Source organism: Parambassis ranga, chromosome 15 (assembly GCF_900634625.1).
Source record: "Parambassis ranga chromosome 15, fParRan2.1, whole genome shotgun sequence".
Taxonomy (NCBI): Eukaryota; Metazoa; Chordata; class Actinopteri; family Ambassidae; genus Parambassis; species Parambassis ranga.
In genome coordinates this window covers 10,487,708-10,513,628 of record NC_041035.1, presented here as the reverse complement: position 1 = coordinate 10,513,628, position 25,921 = coordinate 10,487,708, and the positions used below count along the sequence as shown (strand labels likewise).

The following is a 25,921-nucleotide window of genomic DNA, read 5'->3' as shown; positions in this document are numbered from 1 at the left end:
CTCTACAAGTCCAGACGCCTTGCTTCAATCTTCTCTACGTATGATGACCTGGATGACTGAGAATCTTCATCAACATCATAACTCCTTGTGTCATTCACCACGATTTGTTTAGTAAATCCATCAGAATTGACCATGAACTATAATGGAATGGAAGGAACAACCTTCGAAAGGTGAATTGGAGTCAAGAGTTTCTTTCCGAGTTTTAGATGTAATGCTTGACACCACTTAGTTAAAACTTATGAACACAACTACTCCTGCAGACATTGTTGTAGTGAGGTTAGGCTGTAGTATACTCCTGTTTTCTGTAGGTCTCTGACACCACGTTTCTGATGACATCACACTAGCTATAAAAGATTCATTTATTGAAGCTACCACAGACATTTAACTATGGATGAATACTGGAATAAAAAGGAATACAAAGAGAGGCTGTATTTTTCCTGTTTCTGGAAACACTACAGTTTACTAACGGAAGGGAGAGTTAGAGGAAAATTACCTCCAAGCTGCTCCTCCGGCAATCCTCGCTTTGTTTGACAACCAAAGAAAGATAAAGACTGTATGAAGGCTGATGTAGATGACTTCCTCTGCGGGGGAAAAATAGGACCTTTGTGTCATTTTTACATTTGTTACAAGCATTTCCAAAGTAATGCTCCTACATAAACTGTTAACGGAAACACCGGAAACACAAAGTCTTATCCATCCCCTTTGTTTTCCATCACCTGTGCTAGAGGCTCTGCCAATAGAACTATGTCAGCTCACATTGGTCCAGGTTGACTGTATGGATTTCCATATTTAAGGTCACCACACTTTGTATTATTATAAAAAAGTAAGTTGTCCAAAGATAAACCTCTCTATAACCTAAATATCTTTGCCTAAAAAACATTGCTATACATGTCATTTATTTCATCCACACACATCTCTGTACAATTATACTTACATACCTGCCATTCACTCACACAGCACATGCACACATTATTTTAAGGGAAAAAGCACTTTAAAGCAAACGTACTTCCTCCTTTCAGCATTCATTCTTCTTTGCTCTACAATTCTTTACTGATACACTGTCATCAAGTCCTATCAGTGCCTCTTTAAAGAATGTAATATATTCCACTGAAGTGGCAATCCATGAATCTGTTGGAGTGGAGGGAGGGACAGCAAAAAGTAGTCTGAGACTGAAAGACCTTCCAAAAGGATCTTAACCAGTATGAATAATATGCCTTAAGTGACAGTTTAACAATGCTACGTGGCTATAGTACCTTCTTAAATCACATTTTTATCATTATTGTTCAGATAAGACTGATCTTGATTTAAAAACACAAAGGAAAAAGGGAAAAACAGATGCTAAAACTGATTTGGATTGGCTTCACTTATTTCTTAACACTCACTGCAATAATCTTTATGAATACCTTTCTGTTTATACTCATGCCCTTAGTTTTGCCTACACACTGAGTAATTGGACCAGGAGGGTGTTTACACAGCCTGAGAGGGACCTGTGTAGACAGTACTCAGGGTTTAAAACGTTAATGCCATCACCACCGAGAGCCTAGTTATTGTGTTCTCCATGAACAGGACCTTTTCCAAACATCACTGCAGCTGTCATACAGTGATACTGAAAAGAAATGTGGTGGCTTCAGCCATAGTGTCTGCCTAACTCGAGACGTATCCAAAAATGGCCTGAGATGTGGAAGATGAGTGGAGCTAGCGATCTGTGATGACAACCGCCCATCACTCAAAGCACTCCTGTAATTATGCATATTAAATGAATAAATAAATTTGACATTCCCCATCTGCAGCAAACGTCTTTGCTGTTTTCTTGGTTGCCATGGTGATGAGGCCCATGACGTTTGACATGCACTATACTCACATAATTAATAATAATTTTTCAACCATTATTATTTTAATTAAAAATCAGGTCAGGCAGCTCTAATTGTTGATCATTTTCAGCCTTATGACCTTCTAAATACTTTAAGAGGTTTTTGAGCTACAGTTTGGTTGCAGATGAGATTTCTAGTGCCAGAATCTTTAAATAAGAAATACTGCTAATTAGTTTTTAGAGCTGCATTCATATTTTCCATGCAGTGCTTTTCTTGGTGTCTCTATTCATACAAAAGCATTTTGGTGCCTTGTGACTACTTTGAAATAAACACACTTTACTTTGAGCCTTTTGTTCTGAATGCAGAGCATCACTCACTTGAAACAATGTCTCATTAGGCGTACAGCATGCAGACTCACAGTCCGTGTGCCTTAAGATGGTTAAATAAACTTCCCCACACGAAACCTATTTCATCATATCCAATATGACAAATAGGAGCGGCCGGCTAGAATGAATAAATATTTTTCTTGTATAAATAGATGTGAGTCTGAGCACTGTAAGAGCTGTCTGGCTAAACACTGGAGGCCATTATAGGAAAATACTTCTAGCAAGCCAGTGATACATGTGTCTGCTTCTCTCTGTGCTGAAGAGTTAAAGGAAGCCAGTAATATATTTGTATGATTTCTGTTTTGGGTAATTAAACATATCACATGGTGCAGTCTGAGACACTGGACATCTCTCAAAAGTTCCAGTCTTTTCGTTTCTGTCACCCTGATAATCTGCACAGTGTATTGCACAGAAAAGGCTCTCTTGCTGGAATGTGTCCATGCAGTGGATAACTGTATTTACTTGGTTGTCAGCTTGGCCCTGACGAGAAGCAGATTAAGTGTCAGATCGAGGGTTAATCTGTCATTTTTGGGATAGATCCTGAAGGATTTCTGCAGCATTTTGTAACGTTGGGTGTTAAACTTGGATCCACCACTTCCAACAAGAGATGAAAGGGCGATCAAAACCTTGAAATGATAAAAGGAGCGCTGCTGGTCGGCTACCTGAAAAAGAGTCACATCACTGGACTGATCTCAGAAGGAGCTGTGGGAGAACAGAAGATGGATGTGGAAAAAATGTGATTTGTCACCCTCAGACTACTAGCACCTCCTCAAGGATGAGAAGATGCTCAGAGTTAATAGTTTGACAGGGATGATGGCATAATTGTTGCTGAGCTATTTTAGTAGCTTCAGAAGTCAAACCACTTGTTCTGTGCCCTTCCAATAAAACCACTGCAGAAAAGGAGCACACAGAGGTAACACAAGTGCTTCAAAGAAAGACAAGTTAGTTTTTTCTTACATTCATTTCTAAAACCTCTTCGTTCGTCTTGCACTAGCTCTTTTTGCTTTCCATTCAACCTGTTAGTCAGTTGTTTACAGCATAACTTCCAAAGCAGAGAGATGTGGACCACCACATGCTCCTCTCTGAACCTTCATGAAGTGTGTATGAACACTCTGTTGTAGCTGCTTAGTGCATTTGTTGCAGTAAAAAAAGAAGAAGATGAAGTCATACAGTGATTATTGCTGTGAATTTTAAGTGTGTACTCACTAAAGGAAATCAATGCTGTGACTGCATGTTTAAAAACCACTTGTGGAGCCTCCTTACCATGGCAACAGGATGAAGCCCCTGCCTCCAGCCACTTCAGCACAGATACACAAATGGGTAATAACAATATTACACACAATGAAATTTTTAGATGCATCAACAGCTTTCTGAGGGAAACAGCAGAAGGTCACGATTTAACAACAACCTAAATGGATGAAACCATAGGGGAAATAATTCTTCCACTCATGCAAGCAAGGACTGAAAAGCTATTAGTTTTACTTTACCCATTGATTAAGTGTTAAATCATTTGTCAAAGGTACAACAAATTATTTTTTGTTCACTTTTTCCAAGTTGTGTACAGTGTCTTCTACTTCACACACTTAAAATACACTGAATGGAGTTTGTTTGCTCCAAGAAAACAACCGTAATGTACAGTATATGTGTGTGAGTGTGTGTGGGAGAGAGAGAGAGCGAGAGAGAGTGAGAAGGCTGAAAAACATTCATAATTATAATAAAATATATTTTATATATATTTTGCTCAAAATCCCGAGGATATGAACCCATGTGTATTGAAAAATAAGTGCGGCCCTGAATCTACAGTCGTATTGTATGAGCTAATGTTATCCAAGCCCTGAGCAGGGTGACAAATGAAGCTTCCCTCATGTATGAAGACCTATCCTTGAATTGCCATCTGTGCCCTGTTTGTGCTAATAGCAGTTGCAACAGCTCTCGGAGCAACACATCTCAGTCTTACACCAATGAATCACACTGAACAGTAGAAACATGTGGACTTTATTCACAGGGTCCCTCGGTTATAAGTTCAAGAAAAGCCTCCTGGGCAAAGAAGTAAATCTGTTTCTGCTGTCAGAACTTCACTTTGTGAGAAACAAAGAGCGGTGCAATAATAATGCAGCTCTGCATCCTAATATATACATATATAGTAGCAGAAATCTGCAGTTCCTCAAGTTTAAAGTGAAGCGTGGGATTTTATATAACTCACTCATTTAAACCTGCTTAAATGAGGTATAATTAGGGCCATGACCATCTTGATTGGGAGATTGTGTCAGATTGTGGGCTTATATGGCTGCACTCATATTTGAATAAAGGAGTTAGAGCTCAACCACCACCAAGATGGTGACAGCTTGACAGCCTCCGAAACTGGGTTCTATCAATCTGTCCATACACAATTTTATAGATCACATTTTGCCAGAAAGTGTTTATGTATGTATAAGTTGTGGTGTGTGCCTTCTGTCTCTTTGTGTCCAGGTACATTGTGCACTTTTGTGGAGCAAGCGGTGCAGCTGATTCCACTCGGCTCTCATCAGCATGGGGTACATAAGCTGGCTGCATGCACATAGCTGGGGCCAGTGGCCCAAGTTGTGGGAGCGCAAGAGAGGCGCATTTGCTCCGTCCATTAGGATGGGAGCGTGAGGATAAGAGTGCTAATCTTGTTGTTTTGACTTTGTGTTAGCGTTTGTTGTTTTGTTCTTTATTTTGTTTCATAAATTCTGTTTATAGTCACCCCCCACCCATCCCCTGCATTAACTAGGAAATGTTACAGTTTAATTATGAAAAAAATCAGTTGTACAATATGATGTCACAACAAATTTGACCTTTGGCCTTTTGTATATAATATCTGAGGGTCTATCCTATTATTTACTAGACATTTGTTTGCAATTTTGACATAATTAAGATGTGAAACTTGAGTTCATGATACTAGGACTGAGTGACAGATGGACAGACATGTGTCTTTGTACCTCCACCATTTACCCCAACCTCCGGCCTGCCTGCCACTCAGGAGCAGCACATACATTTTTCAGTGAGAGGTCAAACCTGCAGCAACATCTTTCATGAAAGCTTTTTGTTTCTTCTGTATGCAGCTATAGTGGGTAGATACAGAAAATCCCACTGTCTCTGAACATAACTGGGAAATGGTTGAATAAACATAATGTGTTGTAGGCTGGTTCCTCACATTAGCTTAAAAGAAGAAGCGTTTCTATTTTCCACATTGATACAATTAGCTGGCGACTTTTTTCCTTTTATTATCATGTGAATTTTGTTGATTAAAGCAGCCATTAAAAAACGAAATTAAGACAATGACTTTTCCCAGTGCTGAAAAGTTTTACTGCTAACAGGCCTCCAGCACGTTTAGCAAATGATCTTTGCCCATTTCGTGCCTCTCTGAAGCCGTAATGAGACAAGCAGGGACATTATCTTGATTAAAATCAATCCCTATTGGATTACGCTGTGCCACATTCCCTCGCTTGGCTCCTCTCATTAAAATACAGCACAGAATAACAGAAATCAGCAGAGAGAAGACTCATCAAAGTGCCACGTGCACGCATGGACGACTTGACAAATAATCCCATGACTCCTCTGATTATTGTGTTGCTGGTGTTTTCCATGATCTGCTACCCTTACTGATGTTTCACTGAATATGAAACGAGGTGCTATATTTTCAGTGCGTTGTCGCCTGAGAGGGAAAATGGTTGTGTGATCTAATGTTAAAAACATTTTCTGTGGGCAAAAAAAAATGTGTGCATTTTTATAATTCTCTGCAGCAACAACCCTGATAGAGTCATGACCTGGGAAAAGCATATGGAGGGAAAAAGGAATAAAAAGTGCAACAGCAAGAAATGAAAAGGAGTAGAAGTTAAACAAAGAAGGATGGACGTGGAAGTAAACAATGAAGCAAATGATGAATGGAAAGGAGCAAAGGTAAGAAGGATGGAAATATGGTAGAAGAAACCATAAGGAGGAAATGATGCGTGAGAAAAGATGGAATCAAAGATGAGCAGGACTGCGGGAAAGAAGCTGGAAGTCAGGCAGGAGGGAGGAGGGAGGTGGCACGGGCAGGGAAGGAAAGAATGAAGGAGTAAACAAATATGAACAAAAAGGGGGAGGTGGAGGAACGGGAATGAAAAGAAGCGAGGAAGGACTCGAGGGGGGGAGGAAGAAGGGGAAGTTCATTTGCACGCCGTCGCTCCTGTCCCGTGCAGGCTGCTGTGCCGCTCCTCTAAGTGAACCTTCACTACATCACGTTTCTTCAGCACGGTCAGCTTTGACCACACCGTCCCGCTCCGTCCCGCGTCTGACACGCAGCGCTTCACTGAGCGTACAACAGACAAGCAGGCACCCAGCGGGGCATCGCAGGCGTTAAGTCAGGGAGTAAGTGGAAAAAAAACGCGCGCAGCACAGACCGCACACACCGGGAGAGGACCATGGAGAGCTCCGGCAACGGCTCGGACGCGGATTACCGGAGCCAGCTCCCCTTGCTTTACAACAACGGAAGCTTCTGTCGGAACTTCACCGACAACACGAGCTTCACGGAGCCGCGATGCGACGGGGAATGCGAGCTGCCCGGCGGCATGGACACCGACGCAAACCCGGTCATCATAGCGATTGTCATCACCGCTCTTTACTCCATAGTGTGCGTGGTGGGGCTCATTGGGAACGTGCTCGTCATGTACATCATCGTCAGGTAAGACAAGAACTATAGGCACGCTGATCTGAGTGGAGTTTTTATTTTACAGTTCTCAAACAAAAAACTCTGTAAGTAAGAAACTCCTAACCTGTTGCTGTTTTGCGCACATTGGCCATGAAAGTGCGGGTGTTCAGAGGTTGAGTGAAACCATGTGAGTGCGCTGTTGAAGGCGAAGCCAGCGCAGCAGCTGCTGTTCGTGCGTAAAATGCCTCCAACCTCGCAGCAAATTGCTCTAGTGAGCGGAGACGTGATCAGCGCAGGAAGGTAAAAGACAAGCTGCAGTACAGACACACACTTTTCTCACTTCTTATCAGCAACAGCTGATGCCTCTCTCCACCTGTCATCCACAATAACATGGATGGCCTTAGTGAAAAAGATGATGTGCCATATTCCGCCATATAGTGAGTGCTGGACAAAAAAAACATGGTCTGTGGACTGTGGTCAGGATTTGTAGGGACTAACTCTCCTTGCTCTCTCTTCTTGCCACTTTCATTCCTCATCACTGAATGTCCACATCTCCTTAATTAACATCACAAACTTTGGTTTCAAAAACTCATCACAGGACCATTACTTATACCACTCTCACACAACCTGAATATTTCCTGTTTTCATACATAACGGCCCACCTAACATAACTCAGTAAGTAAAAAGTCATCCACCTTCCTATCTGCTCTGCTCACTGTGAAGAGATTTCATTGGTCTTTAATTACAATCTGACATTTATGATGTTTTACATGACCTCCCCGGCTGCTGCTCTGTAAGTCCATATAAGGCTTGTTCAGGTCATAAAAGACACACAATTGGAGCATGATGCAGGATGAAACATAAAGTGCACTTGGAAAACAGTGCAAACAGTGACTGATGAGAAAGTTAGAACAGGAGGTGGACAGAGATAAAGGTGAGGGTGGTCAGTGAAGTAATTACCCACTTTATTGGTCTAATGGATGAAGAGCAGCCAGGCGGAGGATTTCCTGTGCTGAAGTTGAAAGTGCTTAAATGGCTTTCAAATTGAAATGCCGCCCATTTATTGAAGAAATTAGTGTGTAAAAGGTGGAAGAAAATTCATGTCCTTATGCGTGTTACCCTATCGTTCTCCTCAGAGCAGATGGGTGCTCATTTGTCTGAGTGCTTCCCAAAAAAAATCTGTTATAGTAACACACACACATCTACACCGGATGTTTTTTGTTGTCTGTGCCAAAATTACAGACAGCCGATCTTGTAGATCCACAAAGTGGAAATGACATCACATTTTCAAGACACAGTTATCCAGCTGCATCTTTTTATTAATGGAGCACAGCCAGCAATTTATGCTTAAAGTCAACAGAGTAGATGATAGATGGTGAAGGGCACTGCTCCATGATTGGTTATTTCATTGAAACAAACTAATACAACCTCTTAAACGTCCCCTTTAAATGTCTCTCCACACTAATGAAGTGGGCATCGGCCAAAACATGTTGTCGGTATGGGTCTGCTCCAAAGACAACCTGAGGTCAGTTTAACCAGTTTCCCAGAGACACTAATCTCATTTTATGAGTCTCAAATTAGAGCCATGGGGCCACACAGGAATAAAGGTTAGAACCATTCTCGATTTTGGAGCCAGCATTAAGTGGACATTTGAGGAACTGCAGATTTTACTTTTCCAACAGCTTTTGAAGTGTGTGTGTGTGTGCAGATGTTTTTACATGCAGGGAACGTTTTATAGGTTCTCTGCAACTTTTAAAACTAATTAGACTAAGGAAATTGCTTTGAAGGTAAAGGAAATGTCTCATTCCTCTGGACACCCCAATCCATCAGGCTCATTAACATTCATCAGTGTCTTTGTCTCCCTCTCCTCCTCTTCTGTCTGTCTCTTGGTTGCCTTTTAGCTAATGACACACTGTAGTATTTATTTGTAAAACAAAAGAGTCTTGAACTTTTCTCCTCTTACGGTCATGGCTTTGAGAACATTTTGGCATGATTGGACAGAGGCCGCAATGGTTGAGACATGTTTTTATTTTCCCTTACACTCTGAACTCTTCCTCTCTTTTATCTTTCTGTCCTTTTACTGCCTCTCTTTGCTCCAAAACTCGGCAAACATCCGCAAACTTCTCGGAGCAAATATTGTCCATAGATGTGTGCGCTCAATTGGAAAAATCAATAGCAGTTCAACAGAAACCACTGGGTTTCACAGGGGATATGCCATCCGTGCAGAGTGCTTCCTGTTACCATGGAAACACCAGGAGGCGTTTGGAGCCTGATGAGTGCAAAATCACTCCAAAACCTCTGACTCCACACTCCCCTATTCTGTCAGACAAGCAGCTGTGCCCAGTTGGATGCATCCAGCAGCAAACACCATGAATGTTGATGACAATATGTATCTGTTCAAAAAATTATTTTTTTTTCTTTGCTCCTGGTAATCTTTCACTGACCCTGCCAACATCTAAACATTGTTTTATTTGGCAGTGTGAGCCCCTCACATGAAATATACGGTCCCAATGACACATGGCACAGATCCCTGCTAATGGGTTCCTCGTAGCTCCCGCTGCCAGCAGTGATAAATAGAGGGATCTTACTTTGAGTTTCAGACAACTAACCGGCAGCCATTGTTAAAGCTTCTCACAAAATAATTTCTAGTAACTGTATGTCGTAAGGACAGATTCACTGATTTTCTATTGTGTAAGGGCTGTGTGTCTGCAGTTTATATGATGCTTTTTGAGTTGTTCTGACTGTGGTGCCAGGATTTGAAAATGTCACTTATTACAATTATTACTCAAGATTTCCCCCGAGAGGAGTGGTTCAGGGGTTTGGGAGACAAAGGTATTTCAGTTCTGGAAATTGTTGTCTAGTTGTTATTAACAGGAAGTGGATTATGTAGGATGAAAGTGAATTGCCCACTCAGAATTTTTTCCCTGGTCAAGGTAACACTGACCCCGAACCCTCTATACCAGCATCAGGCTGTCTTACTTGCGTTTGTGTGTGTACCTACATCATTTCACAGCGCACTGCTGAGACCTGGCATTCTGACCTCAGTTTTGTAACAGCTTTGCACCCAATGTGTACTTTTGCAGCCTTGATCGCACCAATAACAAACGGGCAGCTCAATAATTCCCGCATGCAGGATTTTATGCTGCAATTATCTTGTTTGCTTTAGAGTACTGACAAAAAATCACCTGCCACAATACGAGTAAAGACAAACACATTCAAGGACGCACCTCCGCCTCCGCCCCGGCAACAATAAAACCATCAGCTGCTAATGAAGAGTAATTGTTTGACTTACACAAAGTCGCCTGTAATTGATGATGATGATGATGATTATTATAATCAGTATGAACAGGTTTACCAGCACAGTGAGACCATCAAACATGCTGCTCTTACTAAATGTTTGTATTTGCTTTCAACAGGGAGGTACAGGGTCTAATTTCTTGCTAAAGAGACAATTATGTGTAGAGAGTGCAGAGAGATATTTACGTTATGTGTGTGACTACATGTGAGTTATGAGCTCCTTAACACCACTGGACACAACTATGGAATTAGTGCACTGTCAGTCTGGTTTCAGCTGGTGGTGTTCTGTTAAACCATGAAAGAAAGCAAACAGACAAAAAGGGAACGTTTATGTCGGCTCTGCAAAGAAAAAAAAGGTTAATTTTGTTTGCGATGTAGTGACAGCACGTGTTACTGTACACACTGAGAAGTGAGAGAAGGATGATTAATTAAACAGGAGGGGACAAAAGCTGAATTCTGTCCTGTTTTCTCTGATTGATGGCGCCTTTCGGCCTTTTTGTCCATCTGTCAGTTTCAAAGTGAGTCATCCACTACCCGGATGCTCTCCTTTTATATTGTATGACAGACGCTGTTAAACACATCTCTCTTCATCAAGACTGACATTTTAGTCTTGATGAATAAGCAGTGAGACTGAAGGTTTGTTCCCCTGATGATCCTTTTTGTCTTTGTTTCCAAAAGAGTGGATCTGCATGAGCACAGTAGAAAGCTCAAAATTCTACAAGAGAATAGGCTAAACAAAATCACCTCCACTTCAACACACTGCAGTGCAGTTTTCATGGTGGTTTCAAGGTGTTTTCTTTATATTTTTGTATGTGAAAGTTGGAAGACAAACATGGACAGTAAAACTGCAGTCTGAAACCCTCTGGGGCGTGAAGCTAAGACTGGCTTCAACAGTGAGTCAATCCCATAGACTTTATAAAAGAGGCAGTCTGTAAAAATGTTTATATCTGCTGTAAAGTTGGATAATTCAACATGGAGGTGCGAGGCAATCGAGGCTCTTTTTCAGCCAACACCCGGAGGCAGTAGGGTGGACTGTGTTCAATTCATTTTCCCCATTGTTCTAAATAGACAGTCAAAATAATGTCGAGTTTACCTTTTTTAGCAGCATATTATCACTTGATTTTCAGTATTTGCATATATTTATGCTCAACTAACTAGTTCAAGATCAACTAAATAACCTTATTTTGAGTGAAAACACTTTTACAACTGTTGCACTCTTACATGAGTTAACTGCACAAAAGACGGCCATTTGTAGAAGGAGTGTTCCTAAGCAACAAACTGAGAATCATCCTTAATTGCTTCCCTTCACTTGTTTGTCATGTTTCCACAGATGGAAAAGCATTATAGGAGTAAATCACACTGAAGTGGACCACGAGCAGAGCCGAATGCAGTGGTTGATGAATACATGTTGTATTAATAACCCTGTTTAGAGGATGTGTCTGATTTAAGCATCCTCTAACTAGACCAGGTTTGGATTGTTGGTGAGCTATGTTCTAAATCTTTCACATAAATGGTTGAATCTCAGCTGCTTTTAATTTGCTGCATTTTAAAAGTTTAAAATGTTTACATTTTTAAACCATATTATGTTTTCAGTTGCTGCTACAGATTGATTTCCTTTCAATTGATTTCAGCACAACAACTTTCAGGGACAGAATGTTTCTCTGCACTCAAGGCTGAGGGAAATATGTGTGCTGCCAAAACTCTAAATGAGAATCCCTGACTGCTGACATGTTACAGTACACTGTGTGTGTAATTAAGCCACGCACTGCTTGGTGTGAATGACCAGGAACTCCTTTATTAGCTTGTGTCCCTTTGGCAGAAGGCATGTTTAACAATGGACCTGCGCAGTTTTTCCATCACCGCTGGAGTGTGTGTTCATGGTTATTGATCTTCTTGCATCAGGCCAATCAAGGACGTTCCAACATGTCACCTCTCACCACTGATGGATGTTTTTATTAAATGTTTCCATTGGAAGAACAGAGGACACAGGGACACACCAAGTGTGTTTACTGTCTTAAGGCAATAATTTATGGGTTAGGACGAAAGACAAGGAAGGTCGAGATTGTATCATTCAGCGAAGAAGCTTATTGTTCTTTCAGTCACTGGCCTGTCACTGCCTCTGGTGCATGATTGATATGTTTATGGCTCATTCTGGTCATTCTGACATTTTAACACTAAGCAGTCATGGTTCATAAAAGCCTGGGTGTCATCATATCTCTTAAAACTGTGACCTCTGAGCTCCTTCTCCATTTTGTGATTTGGTGATAGTCCAAAGGATGCCAAATAAAGGTGAATGGGATAGATGCATTTCAATCATGAGAGACTCAGCGAACTGAATAAGAAATATTTATTAAGTACAAAGTTTGAATGTGCATTGGCGTCCTAGACCCCATCATGAAGACCACATCCGAAAAGGGGGGAAAACGCAAGAGGAGAGGCCGCTGGATCAGAAGATCCCCCCGGGGTCTAGACCTGGTGGTGGTGGAGAGCTGGAGGGCAGGAGATAGGAGGCCTGAACTGGCGTGGATCTGGTGGTGCTTGGGGTGAAGGAGGGTTGCCGGGTTCGATCAGAAAAAAGCTGGAGAGGAGATGGAGACTTTTAAATTTCTTGCTAAGATGTGATTGGTCAGGAGAGGGATGGAAAGCCACAGCTGATTGGTGAGGGAGGTGCTTTCTATTAAGCACCTGGCTAAGAGAGCGAAAGAGAGGGGGAGCAGAGGAGCGAGGGATAGAGGGAGAAAGATTAGGAAGCGGAAAGGGATAAATGGTGAATGATGGGAAACAGAGTCTTCCTGATTGAACTTACGCTAAGAGCTACATATCTGTATGGACCACAGACATCACAGTCACACACACACTCAATCACTATTTCTGTCAAGCTTAATGGTTTATTTTTACTCCTTGGTGAGATGTGACACTATCGTAAGCTTAATTTTGGTTGAAACATAGTTTATTTTCTGTCATTAAATTATGTCTTATAATTTATGCAGCCACTGTAGCAGCAGCATCAGACAGCAGCGGGGTCCTTGGAACACCTCCACTGAGAGGGAGAGTTGTATGCACTGCATGTACAATTACACAGCAGTAATCAGAATACAAAAACAAAAGGAGGGAACACGCTTTCCCACAGTTTGCAGTGCACATGACTATGTGGTAACCCAATTAGTAGCAAGCGTGCTACTGCTGGTGGCTACTCCTCTGTATTGTGAGCTGTTGTGGCTGTAACTGTATTACAGTCACATGATTGGTTCAGTGCGGCGCTATGCTGGTTATTACTGGGTCTTCCTGCTGTCTGTCAGAACATGATGGATGAGCTCTGTTAAAGTTAAGTATTGGCCACGTCTTATATTTCTACTGAGGAAAAGTTATCGGTTTTATTGGCCAGCCCTGCCCGCGTCTTGCTGTGTGTCTCGTGTTTGGGTCGTCACATTGCACCATTAGTTGCTGTGAACAGTGAAATTATTGCTTCACTGAGTCTCCGAGCTCCAACCTGAAAACACCCTGTGTGCCTCTCTAACTTCTGGATATATAATTATCCTTTTTGTGTCTCTTGATTTGCCCGTTTTGTGTATGAGTGTGTTTTGTGAGTCACAACAGATGCTTGGCGACAGCTCGGGAAATGAGCGTCATCAAGCTGAATCCAGGTTTCTTCAATCAATTTTAGAAAGGATGCTACGCCTCTGATCCACACACAGATGTCGTGCACATGAATAGATAAAGGACCAATGCACACTCAGTCAACAGTCCTGTTCTTATCAATCAATAGATGTGTTCATTTTGATTTTTGAGCCGGCTGGAAAGGGAAAGGGTGATGTGAGTTTGTGGAGATAAGGACAAGAACCAGGAAATAGAAATTACACTTTATCTGTTTTTGCTTTATTATTGCAATGTTTTTCAACAGTGAGAAAATTTCCACATCCTGTTTCTGTTCCACTTCACTCGACCTTTTAACACCTATATGTTGTGCTTGGCTACACAGCTCTCTCAAGCCTTGCACTTATGACCTGCTGCTTTGAGCTTAAATAAAACCCCTATGTGATAATGTTATCAATCATTTTTGCACAAACACACACAAACCATCCAGTAACCATCTGTCCATCAGTAGGTTTCTATAACAACCAATGCTTTCCATGAAGACGTGCAATGAAGTGGCTCAGACATGGCGGCGATGGGCCTCGGTGTGTGTTTAATTACAGTTCAAACTGAGTATCCTCATTTACAGCAGAGTTTTACTTCACACTTTATTGTTTTTATCATATTCATGATTTTTTATGTGGCTCATTTAATAAAACACAGGTCATCTTCTTGATCTCCCTGACCAACAACAGTCAGTGTGAATACAGCCACAGACATCTTGTTTTAAAGCTTATTAGCTTTATGGCTAACTGCCTGCTAAATGCCGGGGTAGACATCTGGCAGAAAATGAATGAGGACTATGGAAAGTTCTTGGCTTTTTAAAGCTATAGTAATTGTGTGTGTGTGTGTGTGTGTAAGATTCCTCCTGACATTCCTGCTCTGGCATTCTGGTTGCAAAGCTGAAGAGGAGAACGACTGTAGCCATGGAGACAGAGTGTGATGGAGCCTCTGGTGGTTTCTGGTCTTTCTAATTAAAAAAAGAAAGAAAGAAAGAAAAAGAAAAGAATGAGAGAAAGAAAGATGAGAGATGAACAGCAAGGGGAAATGCTACCTAACACTACTGTCTCTAAAAAGCCTTAATAAAGGACTTAGCTTTAGGGTCAATGTCACCACTTGTTGGTTTTGCTTTGACTCATACACACAGCGCTGTGTGTGTATGAGTCACAACCTCTGTCATCCTTTCACCTTCATTACCTGAAATGTCTGCTGCTCATTACCCTCTATGTATGTAAGCATCCACTCTAATTATCAGCAGCAAGATCGGCTGCCATGTTTTTTTTTTGTTGTTTTTTTGAGGTGTGCGTACAGATCACAAACATCATGAAAACCATAAGTCAAATAATTATCAAACTAGCAATTTTTGACCTTTGACCTAAAGGCTGTACTATTGGTATCAGTATCCAGGATGATGCAGTATTGTTTAGGTGTAGCAGACTATGTTAATGTTGAAGTCCTTCGTCTACAGAAAACCATCACAGTGATGCTTTAACAATCTCCAGGTTTTGATTCAGCCTTCTGTAATATAGCTGACAGCTGTGAAGTTCCAGTTTTTTATTAGTGATAAAAGCTCACTATTTAAATATCAGTCCTTCATTGCTTTGCTTTTATTAAGCAGTAACTAATATCAATGTTATATCAAAGACAGAATAAACAGTGTGCCTTTTACTCATGGCCACAGACAACCTGCATTTAACAGAGTTTAGGGCGACACTGGGAGCTATTTCCAGCAGTGTTTATCTAATGTACTGAATTTGAGTTTGAAAAAGCTTAAAAATTGTTTAGCTTACCTAAAATTAGCATTTACCACAGAGGAAATGGTCTTCAAATTAACACTAATAAAGCAGTAGCTATCAACTGTCACATAGACTGTGACATAGCAGTGTACCATTTAAGAAGCATGTTGCCATGATAGCCAGGAGATGTTTGTGAAAGTCTTCCTAAACTTAACCACCTAGTGTTGGTGCCTGCTGGTTAAAAGGCCACACCTTTACCTCTGATTCAGTGTGTTGTTCTTTAGAGGCGACTACATCAGCCACGCAATCACATATTGTGTGTGTGTGTTTTATTTAGTCTGATATTCAGTGATAGAGAATTTGTATTCCTTACACGTGCAGTAGGAGCATGGACAAATCTCAGCATCCTGTTGCTGTTCACTGCATCAACACATGCCCAGAAGTCAGATATGCACACAGTCAGAGCCTGTGCACCTCATCCATCCTGTTCCTCCCAGCGCACACATGGACAGTGTTACCAGTCAGAGCCAGAGGCAAACAGATGTCTGTTCACATGAGCAGCCTCTTTTTCTGCAACCAGGACTTAGCGGTCTGTCTGCGTCCAGCAGCAGCAGCACATGAATCATACCCGGTGCTACAAACATGCTGGTCAGCGTGCACTGGGTAATGATGAATTATGTTTAGGCTGCTGTGTGATGAAAAAAGCCATGAAAAGTCAGCTGTTTCTGTTCCAAGCTGTTGACCACAAGTGTGTGGGTTTCATTTTGACATTTGTTGAAATGTGGCTGTTGATTCAATGCGGCCTCATGTCTCAGACTGATGTTTGCAGGGCAGCTTTAAACATCTGCCAAGTTATAATTATTTTAATATCTGTTATCATTCCCAGATTATCAATTTGACACATCAAACACCAACCAGGCAAGACCAGAGGAAATGTTTACCTTGAACAAGCCAAACATTACCATTCAAGTATCATTAATCTAATATATAGTATAAATATTATACAATATTACATATATATTAATCTTGTTTTGTTGTACAAATCATTGTAAATTACTGTACTACTGAGTAAACTAAACCAAACTGAATTGGGTTTATTTGTGAGATACAGCATGCTGTAATTCTGTGAAGAGCTGTTGAATCCATTAGAAGATACATGTAAACACAACTGAACCTTTTTCTAGACACTGCAGTTGTTGGCACATGCTCACATAAACAATGTTATTATGTCATTTTATTTATTTTACAATCCAGCTCAAAGGCTGTAACCTTATAGCAGAGACAAGGCCAAATTGAACTACATTTATTAGGAAACATAACAAAGCGCTAAGCAATGCAAATAATAATCAGTGTGTCAGCATCAGTAGTTTATGCGTGCATGGCGGATGGTGTGTATGAATGTGCAACAAAGCAAACAACAAAAGAGCTAGTCGTGCCGCAGCGATCGCACGTCGTGTGTGGACGAGGAGGGAAGAGAGAGTGAACTGAGGACCCAGGGCCCGTTCATGGCACCGCACCGGGCCCAGGTGCAGCTCATCAGCTAAGGACGACTCCTGCAAGACACAGACAGGAACCACAGCACAGCTAGTAGTGCGGAGGGGTCGTCACACCTGTTACGAGTCTCCTCTGCCTGGACACAGCTGTGGTCATGGTAAAGCAGGACAACCATCACATATGAAAACCCATTGTTGTCCACTAATTAACATCCAAGAGTGTCTGTATTACACGCAGCATTTTCATGAACTGCAAGGGGGAACATGCTGTGAAGACAGAATGCTTTCCTGCCTGTTTATGTCTGTTAGCATCTCTGTGAACCTGTTATGCTGACACTGGCCAGGTGACATCAATCCCTCATGAGGTAGGAGGAGATAGCACGTGCAATAATTGGCATCAATAGTGGTGAGTCTGAGCGAAAACGTGATTAGGTTTATCGATTGAAAATTTAAATTGTATGAATACGGTTCGGCACGTGTAGGAGAAAGATGGATAGGTGTAGGTTTGGGTTGAAACAGGCGACTGTTTCAAAAGCAAACAGCTCCCATCTGCAACAAGCTTCTTTGCCATTTATTTGTCCACCATGGTGCCGTCCTAACAGGGAAAATGCACACTTCCGCTTCCTTACATGGTTCTTTGACGTCCCCTTTTACAGAAGTTGGTGCTGATTAAATGTGTTAGCCCTGGCCGGTCAGGGTCTGTCGTCATGCTTCTGCTTTTAAGCGAAACTCTTCACTTAAAATTCTGTCCATGTCTATCTTTAACCAGAATGGTTATGAGTTGGTGCCACATATTCAATAGTCAGCTGCAGCATTAAGTAAACACATTGTGGCTGCCTCTATTAAAAAAAAATGAAATTTCAATTTAAGTGTTGACAGCAGTATAATTATTATGAATAGTACAAAGTCTAAATGTATTACAAGAGCTAAAACTGAGAGAAAAATTCTCACTGAGAGAATAATGACCAATTAAATGCTGTTTCTGTTTTTGTACATGATGCTTTCAGCCACAAATGAGGCTCATTAGGAAGTCAGGCCCGAGGTCCTTCTAATTTCCTGTTTAAATTTGTCACACAGCACATTTTAATTAAGTTATTTGAGGTTTTTAGTGAGAGTAAGGGTTAAAAAAAGTGCTTAATCATAATTCTGTTATTTTTCAGACACTTTAAACTCTGTGCAAAGCAACCAGTCCTCTACTGCCACCTGTTTCAACATCAAATGAGGGAATTAACCCTCTTTTACTGACACAGTCAAATTTCTGCATGTTTGTCAAATGATTAGAATGTTTGAATAATGAATCCTGGAGGACAGCATGGTGTGAGAGCAGAGCAGGTGTGATGTATTGTAATGTCAGAAGACGGTTCACCATCATCATTAAAATCCCTTTTCCTCATTTAAGAAGAATCAAAGATAGATAAGGAGAAATTTGTCATCTGTCTCACCCCTCCAGGTGGCAACTGCAGCTATGGAGTATGCATATTTTACTGAAAGTCCATTACTGCTGTGGTTTAGTGATCCAGGAAAATATCAAGTTAGTCGGATAAAACTATTTCTGTTTATTCACAGAAAGGGTTTGATGGTGTCTTTGCACAGGATTACTTCTATCTGGCCTCTGTGTGGCTTCACTGTCTCTGCCCCTTCCTGTCAGGCTGAATATTTCTGGTTTTAGTTGTGGTCTGTCTGCTAACATGATGAGGCAATATTCCTATCTTCTGTTTATGCAAGTCGTCAAAGTTTCATTCCAAAAATGTGAAGCCATCTGCGGGAGATCTGTATCTCGTTTATGAGTGTCGCTTCGTGGGATGCAAAGATCAATCACAGTAACCTCTCAGTTCTATGTCGACACAAACAGCTGCTGAACTAGTTTCCCATATTTCTTGTTGCCACTGATGGTGACGACAAGTAGACGTGCGTCTGCAAAACTCTGCAAAGCACCACCACAATACCATGATGAAGCCTTTATGTAAGGACAGACATGGGTTAACCACAAGCCGAGCCTTAATGCTGAGGGTCGTGTTTCCAGATTTTCAGTTGGTTTTAGCTGCTAACAGAACAGCCGGAGTTTTTCTATTTTGATCATCTAAACAGCTCAGAAGTGTCTCAGGAGCAGAAGCTGTTAAGTAGAAAAAACACAGCTCGTGCATAAATGATCTCTGTAATCTTATGCAATAAAAAGTTATTGACAATAAATGGGTGATCAGCACGACAAACCTCAGGGGTAATGAATAAATTAAAGCTAAAACCTCATTAATAGATTCCACAGTCAGGTAATGAGATGAGGCTGTTCGCCCTCGTACGCCTCAGACATGCAGCACAGAGGAGGCACATGTGCTGTCATCTGCAGCCGTGTTCATAAAGACCTCACAGTCAATAAGGGGCATCGCACGACTCGGTGTACGTGACAGCTTTAACTGCAACGTGAGGTGTCTCAATGGTCCCAGCGCAAATAAAGCCTGAAAAAAAAAAACGAACACGCTAAGCTGTCAGTGTCTAAGTTAATGAGAATTTAATCAACTAACTGTCATCACTGGTTGTTAAGAGGATTTGGGATTATTGAGACGAGTGCTAGAACAAAACAGACACAAATTACCTTTGTGATAAAGCAACAGCTGGGGTTTTATAAAGAGAAGGCCAGTGGGTGTGATGTATCATTGTCACTCTGTGTAGTCGAATTAGTCTAACAACATCACAGCAGGGATGTGTTTGAAGTGGTCTTTACATGGAGTAATATGAACCTATAGGACATTTTGGACAAAGACCTATGTGTGGTGTAGAAGTGGGCCCTGCCCACACAGCTAATTGTGTGAATGGGAAATTGACTCCAAACATATTGACGTTCTTCCCCTTCACTTGTAATTGTAAATTACAGTTTCCTGTTTTGCAAACCTGATTTTTATATATTGGCAATAAACATGTTTACAAAGGAAGAACAATTAATTGTACTACCATGAAGATGGGATCCAACAGAGTGATTGTATAAAAAATTAGTAAAAGTAATAAGTCACAGCAGCATAGTCCTCAGACAGTCTCCTGATTCCTGGAAGGCTTAGCTATAGCTTCATTATTTGGGTCGATTAGCTCTTAATGGCTCTCTGTGGGACTTTGCAATTGCTCACAGTGATATTGACCTCATCCAGCATCCAGCAGTAGAAATTCTCCTCACATCTAACATTTTGAAAGACAAAGGCAGCTGGATGAAAGGCCAGACTTGTCAAACGTTTGAATGAAGCCTCAAGCGGAGGCTGAACCTATCACACTTATCACCCTTTCTGTATGTTGCTGTCACAGAGATAAATGATGCTCCTACACTGCTCCTTTGGGTGGTGCGTTTTTTGACGTACATGACAAATCATTGAAGATTTTTGTTGTTGTTCACCATGGGATCCAGCTTCACCCCTTTGCCTCTCTGTGAGTACATCAAGCACTAAACATAGAATATTTCTCTGCTGACAAGAGCTGTAAATAGTACAGCCGCTTCAGTCATCTGTGTTCCATCCTCCTGTCTCTGGCCTAATGGATCCACAAGCCCTTCTCTGTTTTCGATATACACTCTACTCTCCTTCTTTCTCTTTGAACTGCCTTGTTTTTTTTGCAGTTTCCTACTAAAAGGTTATTTTTAGTGAAATAAGAAAGGACCCATCATTAAAATGCTTTAATTCCTTTTCATTCTGAGCCAAAGAGCCACTGCAGACTGACAAGCAGATTAATTTGTCTGAGTCTTCTTTGCCCGGTGGAAACTGGAGTTGACTTTTATTTGCCACTTTAAGTGAGTCCTTTTAGTTGTCTTACACTGTGCCTGGGATACAAATAAATAAAACATAAAACATAGAGTGTAATCTGCCGGATTTACAGAGTTTGTTCAATATTTTATTCAACATTTGTGCAAATGCACTCCTATGTAAACTGGTGGCAGTGATCTGGATATCACTATATATCAGATCTATATATAAAGAGGTGGAGAGTGAGAGGTGGTAAAGTAGGCAGTGGCTGCGGAGATTTTATGTCTTATGTGCTAAATTATGCATAGCTGTAAGCTTTGGTACAACTGAAATTGATGTTTAATTCTGCTGTCTGTGGAAATAGACTTGGTTTTTGGAGGAGCTGCAGTCATTTCTCAGCCCCAGGAGGACAGGCACACGTCAGAAATGAGGCCCAGACAAAGATTTGAATATCAAAAGATGAAATAATATATTGTCAAACTTATTGATTCATTCATTTTACATCTCCCCCGAACAGAGGAGATGCATCAATTCAGTTTAATATAATTCTTATTATAGGATAATAGTGACAGATAACAATGAAATTAACCCTTTTTGCATCACAGTGAATCTCTGCTCTTTTTGCAGATACACTAAAATGAAGACAGCCACCAACATCTACATCTTCAACCTGGCTCTGGCCGACGCCTTGGTCACCAGCACGCTGCCGTTCCAGAGCGTCAACTACCTGATGGGGACCTGGCCGTTTGGACCCATACTGTGTAAGATGGTGTTATCCATCGATTACTACAACATGTTCACCTCCATCTTCACACTCACCACCATGAGCATCGACCGCTACGTAGCCGTGTGCCACCCGGTCAAAGCGCTGGACTTCAGGACGCCGCGCAATGCCAAGATTGTCAACATCTGCAACTGGATTCTCTCCTCAGCCATCGGGCTGCCGGTCATGTTCATGGCATCGACTGCTCTCACTCGTAAGCATGACCTTTTATTTCAACGCATTTTGTCTGTGTATACTTTCTGAAACCCACTGTGAACAGATGAAATTAGATTTCCTGGAAATATCCTTGACACAAACATTATAAAAACTGGGTAAAAAAGTGATTTAGGGTCCTGAACCTCAAAGCTCTTGAATGAAAATAATCAAAAACACACTCACACTTCTGTTCTCTTCTTTCCAGCTCTAAACAGCAACCACATCCTTCAGGAGACGAGCATCATCGACTGCAAGCTAATTTTCCCACACCCCTCCTGGTACTGGGAAACCCTGCTGAAGATCTGCGTCTTTATATTCGCCTTCGTCATGCCCGTCCTCATCATCACTGTCTGCTACGGCCTCATGATCCTGCGGCTCAAGAGAGTGCGCATGCTGTCAGGCTCCCAGGTTAAAAAAAATAAATCAATCAATTTTCTTCACACATGCATGTGAGCCAAAGTACATGGAAATGTGTCATTCTGTAACATATGAGTCTGCCCACTGCACACAGCCTTTTTACATATTTACTAATTTTATATTTCTTGATCAATGATGTACAGTAGTAGATTGCCTGGGGCTTGCCACTACAGTGCATTCATTTTTCTCAAGACAAAGCAATTATAGAGAATCAACTTAGGCCTGAGGTTATGTTTATTTTTAATTAGCCCTTCAGTATTAGATTAAATATGAGCAGGATGAAACTTCTGCTTTAATTTTAATGGCCACAGCCAGTTCTAGCAGCAGAGGCTCTACTTTTTCTCGCTTTCCCCCCTCTCTTTTATTATCTCCTAACCTCTAACGTCTTCTCCATACGCACAGGAGAAGGACAGGAACCTCCGCCGAATTACCCGCATGGTCCTGGTGGTTGTGGCTGTCTTCATTGTCTGCTGGACTCCCATCCACATCTTTGTTATCATCACAGCTCTGATCCAGATCCCCAACTCCACATTGCAAACCATCACCTGGCATTTCTGCATCGCCCTGGGCTACACCAACAGGTATAATACTGCGATATTTGAAAATCCATGAAAATCATGCATAATGATTCAACTGATTTTCAACGTGTGTTACAACTTTTGTAAACAAAAAAAGAGAATGTTTTAGTCGAATGCTGCAGCAGATGTTCTGTTGTTAAACTTTGGCCATGTTTTTGTCCCCCTGCAGTAGTCTGAACCCAGTTCTTTATGGCTACCTGGATGAGAACTTCAAGCGCTGTTTCCGTGAGTTCTGCACACCGAGTCCGTCAGTGCTGGAGATGCAAAACTCCTCCCGCACCGTGGCCACTAGCCGCAAGCTCCCACAGCGCGAAAACAACAGTGCAAACACAGGAGAAAGGTCCAATCAACAGGTAGTCAGTGTGATTGTCAACACACACCCTCACATGTATCTGTGAGAAACATTAGAGGAAGATTAACAAGCAGCATTGCTTAGCAATAGGTTCTTCCACAAAACAAACTGCAACACTGCTAACAGGCAGACTTCCTCCTCTCCCTGCAGGTATGACTAGCCTTGGAGGGGTCGTCGGTGGGTTCTCGCAGCTGTGGAGGCGCTGCCAGCGACGATCTCAACTCAGAGATCACGCAGGTCACCACAGGGCTCTGACTACCACACACACACACATCAGGGGTACACACAATCCAGGACACGACGGAGACTCAACGGCACAGAACATTTTAACTCTTTAAATGTGTTGAAAGCTTAGTGCTGCATTATTTCTGGGCCATAAACCAGCCAACCAGTGTAACTGTACACAGCTGTGCAGGGATTCTAACAGATTACAAAAACAGAAAGATCAAACAAAAAAACAAGCAGTTTAACAACACAGTCTCCAAAATGAAGAAGTGGTTGCACTAAATTGAAACATGTTGGGTTTTCATGAATATATTGACCATACAGACTGCATTTGAACAGTAAAAACTTTTAGATCTATAAAATATGATGTTTTAACACAGAACACATCTAAGTCTCCTGGAATAACCCTGACCTTATCGCTGAATCGTTAACCTATAAAAACAGATCGATTTATTGTGTTTGTTGAGTCCGTGTGGCTGTATGCCAGCCTGTCACTTTTCATTTGTTTTGGGTTATTTACGTGTGAGAGGACAGAGCAGGCTGTGGGAAAAGTGGATTTATTAGGTGCTGCTAAAGTGATGTAGAATCTGATCCAGCTTTGTTACATAAAGCTTAAAGACTGTCTCACCACATGAAGTGGCAGGAGGTGTCCTCCTTTACATCTTATTAACACTCTTTTTCCATTGACCTTGCTGGCTTTGGCCTCATTTGTGGCCTTCTCCTCTCAGCCGCTCACCTCTTCCCTGGAGCTTTGACCATTAAACGGACATACAGTGACACTGAAACCTGATATTCCTCTGAATGTACAGAAGGGAAACCAACTGCTTTCATCACATAGCTGTACTGAACTCTGAATGCACTAAACCAGCAGAGAAGATGCATCAGCCTGTTTGCACAGGGTGTGTTGTTGCAGCAAACATACGGTCCTCAGTGTATGATTAACTTAACATCCATTAGCAAGGATATGGGTTTTAAATGAAGAGCTTAAAGGGACGACATATTTTCTCCTGTGGCCTGCAGTGTTTATTTGTATAGTGTACAATTACAATGCCTCTAAGGGCACCAAGAGCCTGATGAATAAGTGAGTGTCGAGATTGTTTTAGGTTTGAGTTGAAGAGATTTCTCAAATCTTTCCAGAATAATGGAACTACCGTACTTGAGACTCACAAAACTAAACAAAAAACATCAAAGTGCCAATTTTTTTTCCCAGAAAATCACTATCTGGTTACAAAAACCAAAAATCTACAGAGCTTGTTGTGATAAAAGCAGAGAGAAGTTTGGGCGTCTAACAGAACTTTTGTCCATCTTCATAGGAAAACACTACACCTGGCAGGCCATGTAAACATTGTTTTTTTTCTAGCTGAAGGATCATCACGAGTAGATGCATGCTAATCTTGGTCTCATTTCTGCTCACAACAAAGCAATCTAAATGAAGAAATAGCCCTGCAGGCGATGGTAAAGATATGAAAAAAACATTTTTGTGTTAACTCTGCCTGTAACGGGTGAGCCAAGCAGGATTGTACATGTGTTAAAGCTTGCTTATGCTTACGTGTTACGTGTACTTGCAGATGCCTTTTTCTCAGCACGTTGTTATTCTATGTACCAGTATTTTTTTCAGAGGATCTGTAAAGATGAATGATTGTATTAATCTCTCATATAAATACTGTAAATATTCGATTGCCTTTTTCTATATATGTAACTGATGAAAACATACATCTTGTGAATGAATCGGCCTTGATCTGTGTGTGTGTGTGTGTGTGTGTGCGTGCGTGTGTGAGTGTAAACCTTAATTGTGAATTTAAAAAATTGTACAGTTTTTTTTTTACTGGTGTATCATGCTGTCACCGTGCACAAAATCATTTTATTTGAGTCCTTATTAGGCTGCAGCAGTCAAACGAAATGGCTTCTGTGTGGGGTCTTGAGCTGTCACATGCGTTATATCGCTCACATGTGCATGCATAACAGTCCGCTTCATGTCACATCACATGAACAGATAACAGCTGAGAAGCCAAATGTCACCTTTCATGCACAGAATGTATTTTAGGCCACGAATGACGAAAAAGGTTATAGTGGTAAAAAAAAAAAACAAGTCATTGTGTTCAGCTCTGGCCTTGTTTCTGCTCCCAGAGAACAGAACATTTCTGAATATAACAGGTGTGTACAAGTTATTTGTTGCTCATTCACAAAAATCCAACAGTGTGACAAAAGCGTGATTTGTTTCAAAGAACTCTGTTTCCACTCTAGAGGGGCCACAGGATTTCACACATTGCTCTCAATACTCTACAATAATCAGTACAATGTTTTATGTGAATGTATGTGTATTTCATGACTTTTTAGGTGGTGTTGTTGTTCATGTGAGACATTCAGCTTTTAAAAATGCACCAGCAGCAAACAAAAGGTCACCCATTGGACGGCACCAGGCGAACCAAGGCGGACGTTTAATTTGCTCGCCATTTAAATCACCACACAAGATTAAAAGGTTCATTGTTAAGCATGAGGAGTCAGCTTTTATCTGGAATCAATTCAGCTATAGCAAAGAGGTTTATCTGCCGCTGATAACACACACAAACCTTCACAGGCATAGTGACGCAGGAAAGGTTGGCTTAGCAGGTTGTAATTGTATTTCTTTACACAAGAATCTTGT

The 25,921-nt window shown here is 41.3% G+C and overlaps 1 protein-coding gene across 1 annotated transcript; it reads left to right on the top strand.

The window, feature by feature from the left end:
- The first annotated feature begins 6,621 nt into the window (after nt 1-6,621).
- On the top strand, nt 6,622-24,341 carry oprm1 (opioid receptor, mu 1). Its single transcript, XM_028422621.1, has 6 exons — nt 6,622-6,881; nt 21,354-21,703; nt 21,911-22,113; nt 22,525-22,703; nt 22,870-23,053; nt 23,203-24,341. Exons 1-6 carry the CDS (start codon nt 6,622-6,624, stop codon nt 23,206-23,208), a joined length of 1,182 nt encoding a protein of 393 aa, XP_028278422.1. The 3' UTR covers nt 23,209-24,341.
- The last annotated feature ends 1,580 nt before the right edge of the window (nt 24,342-25,921 follow it).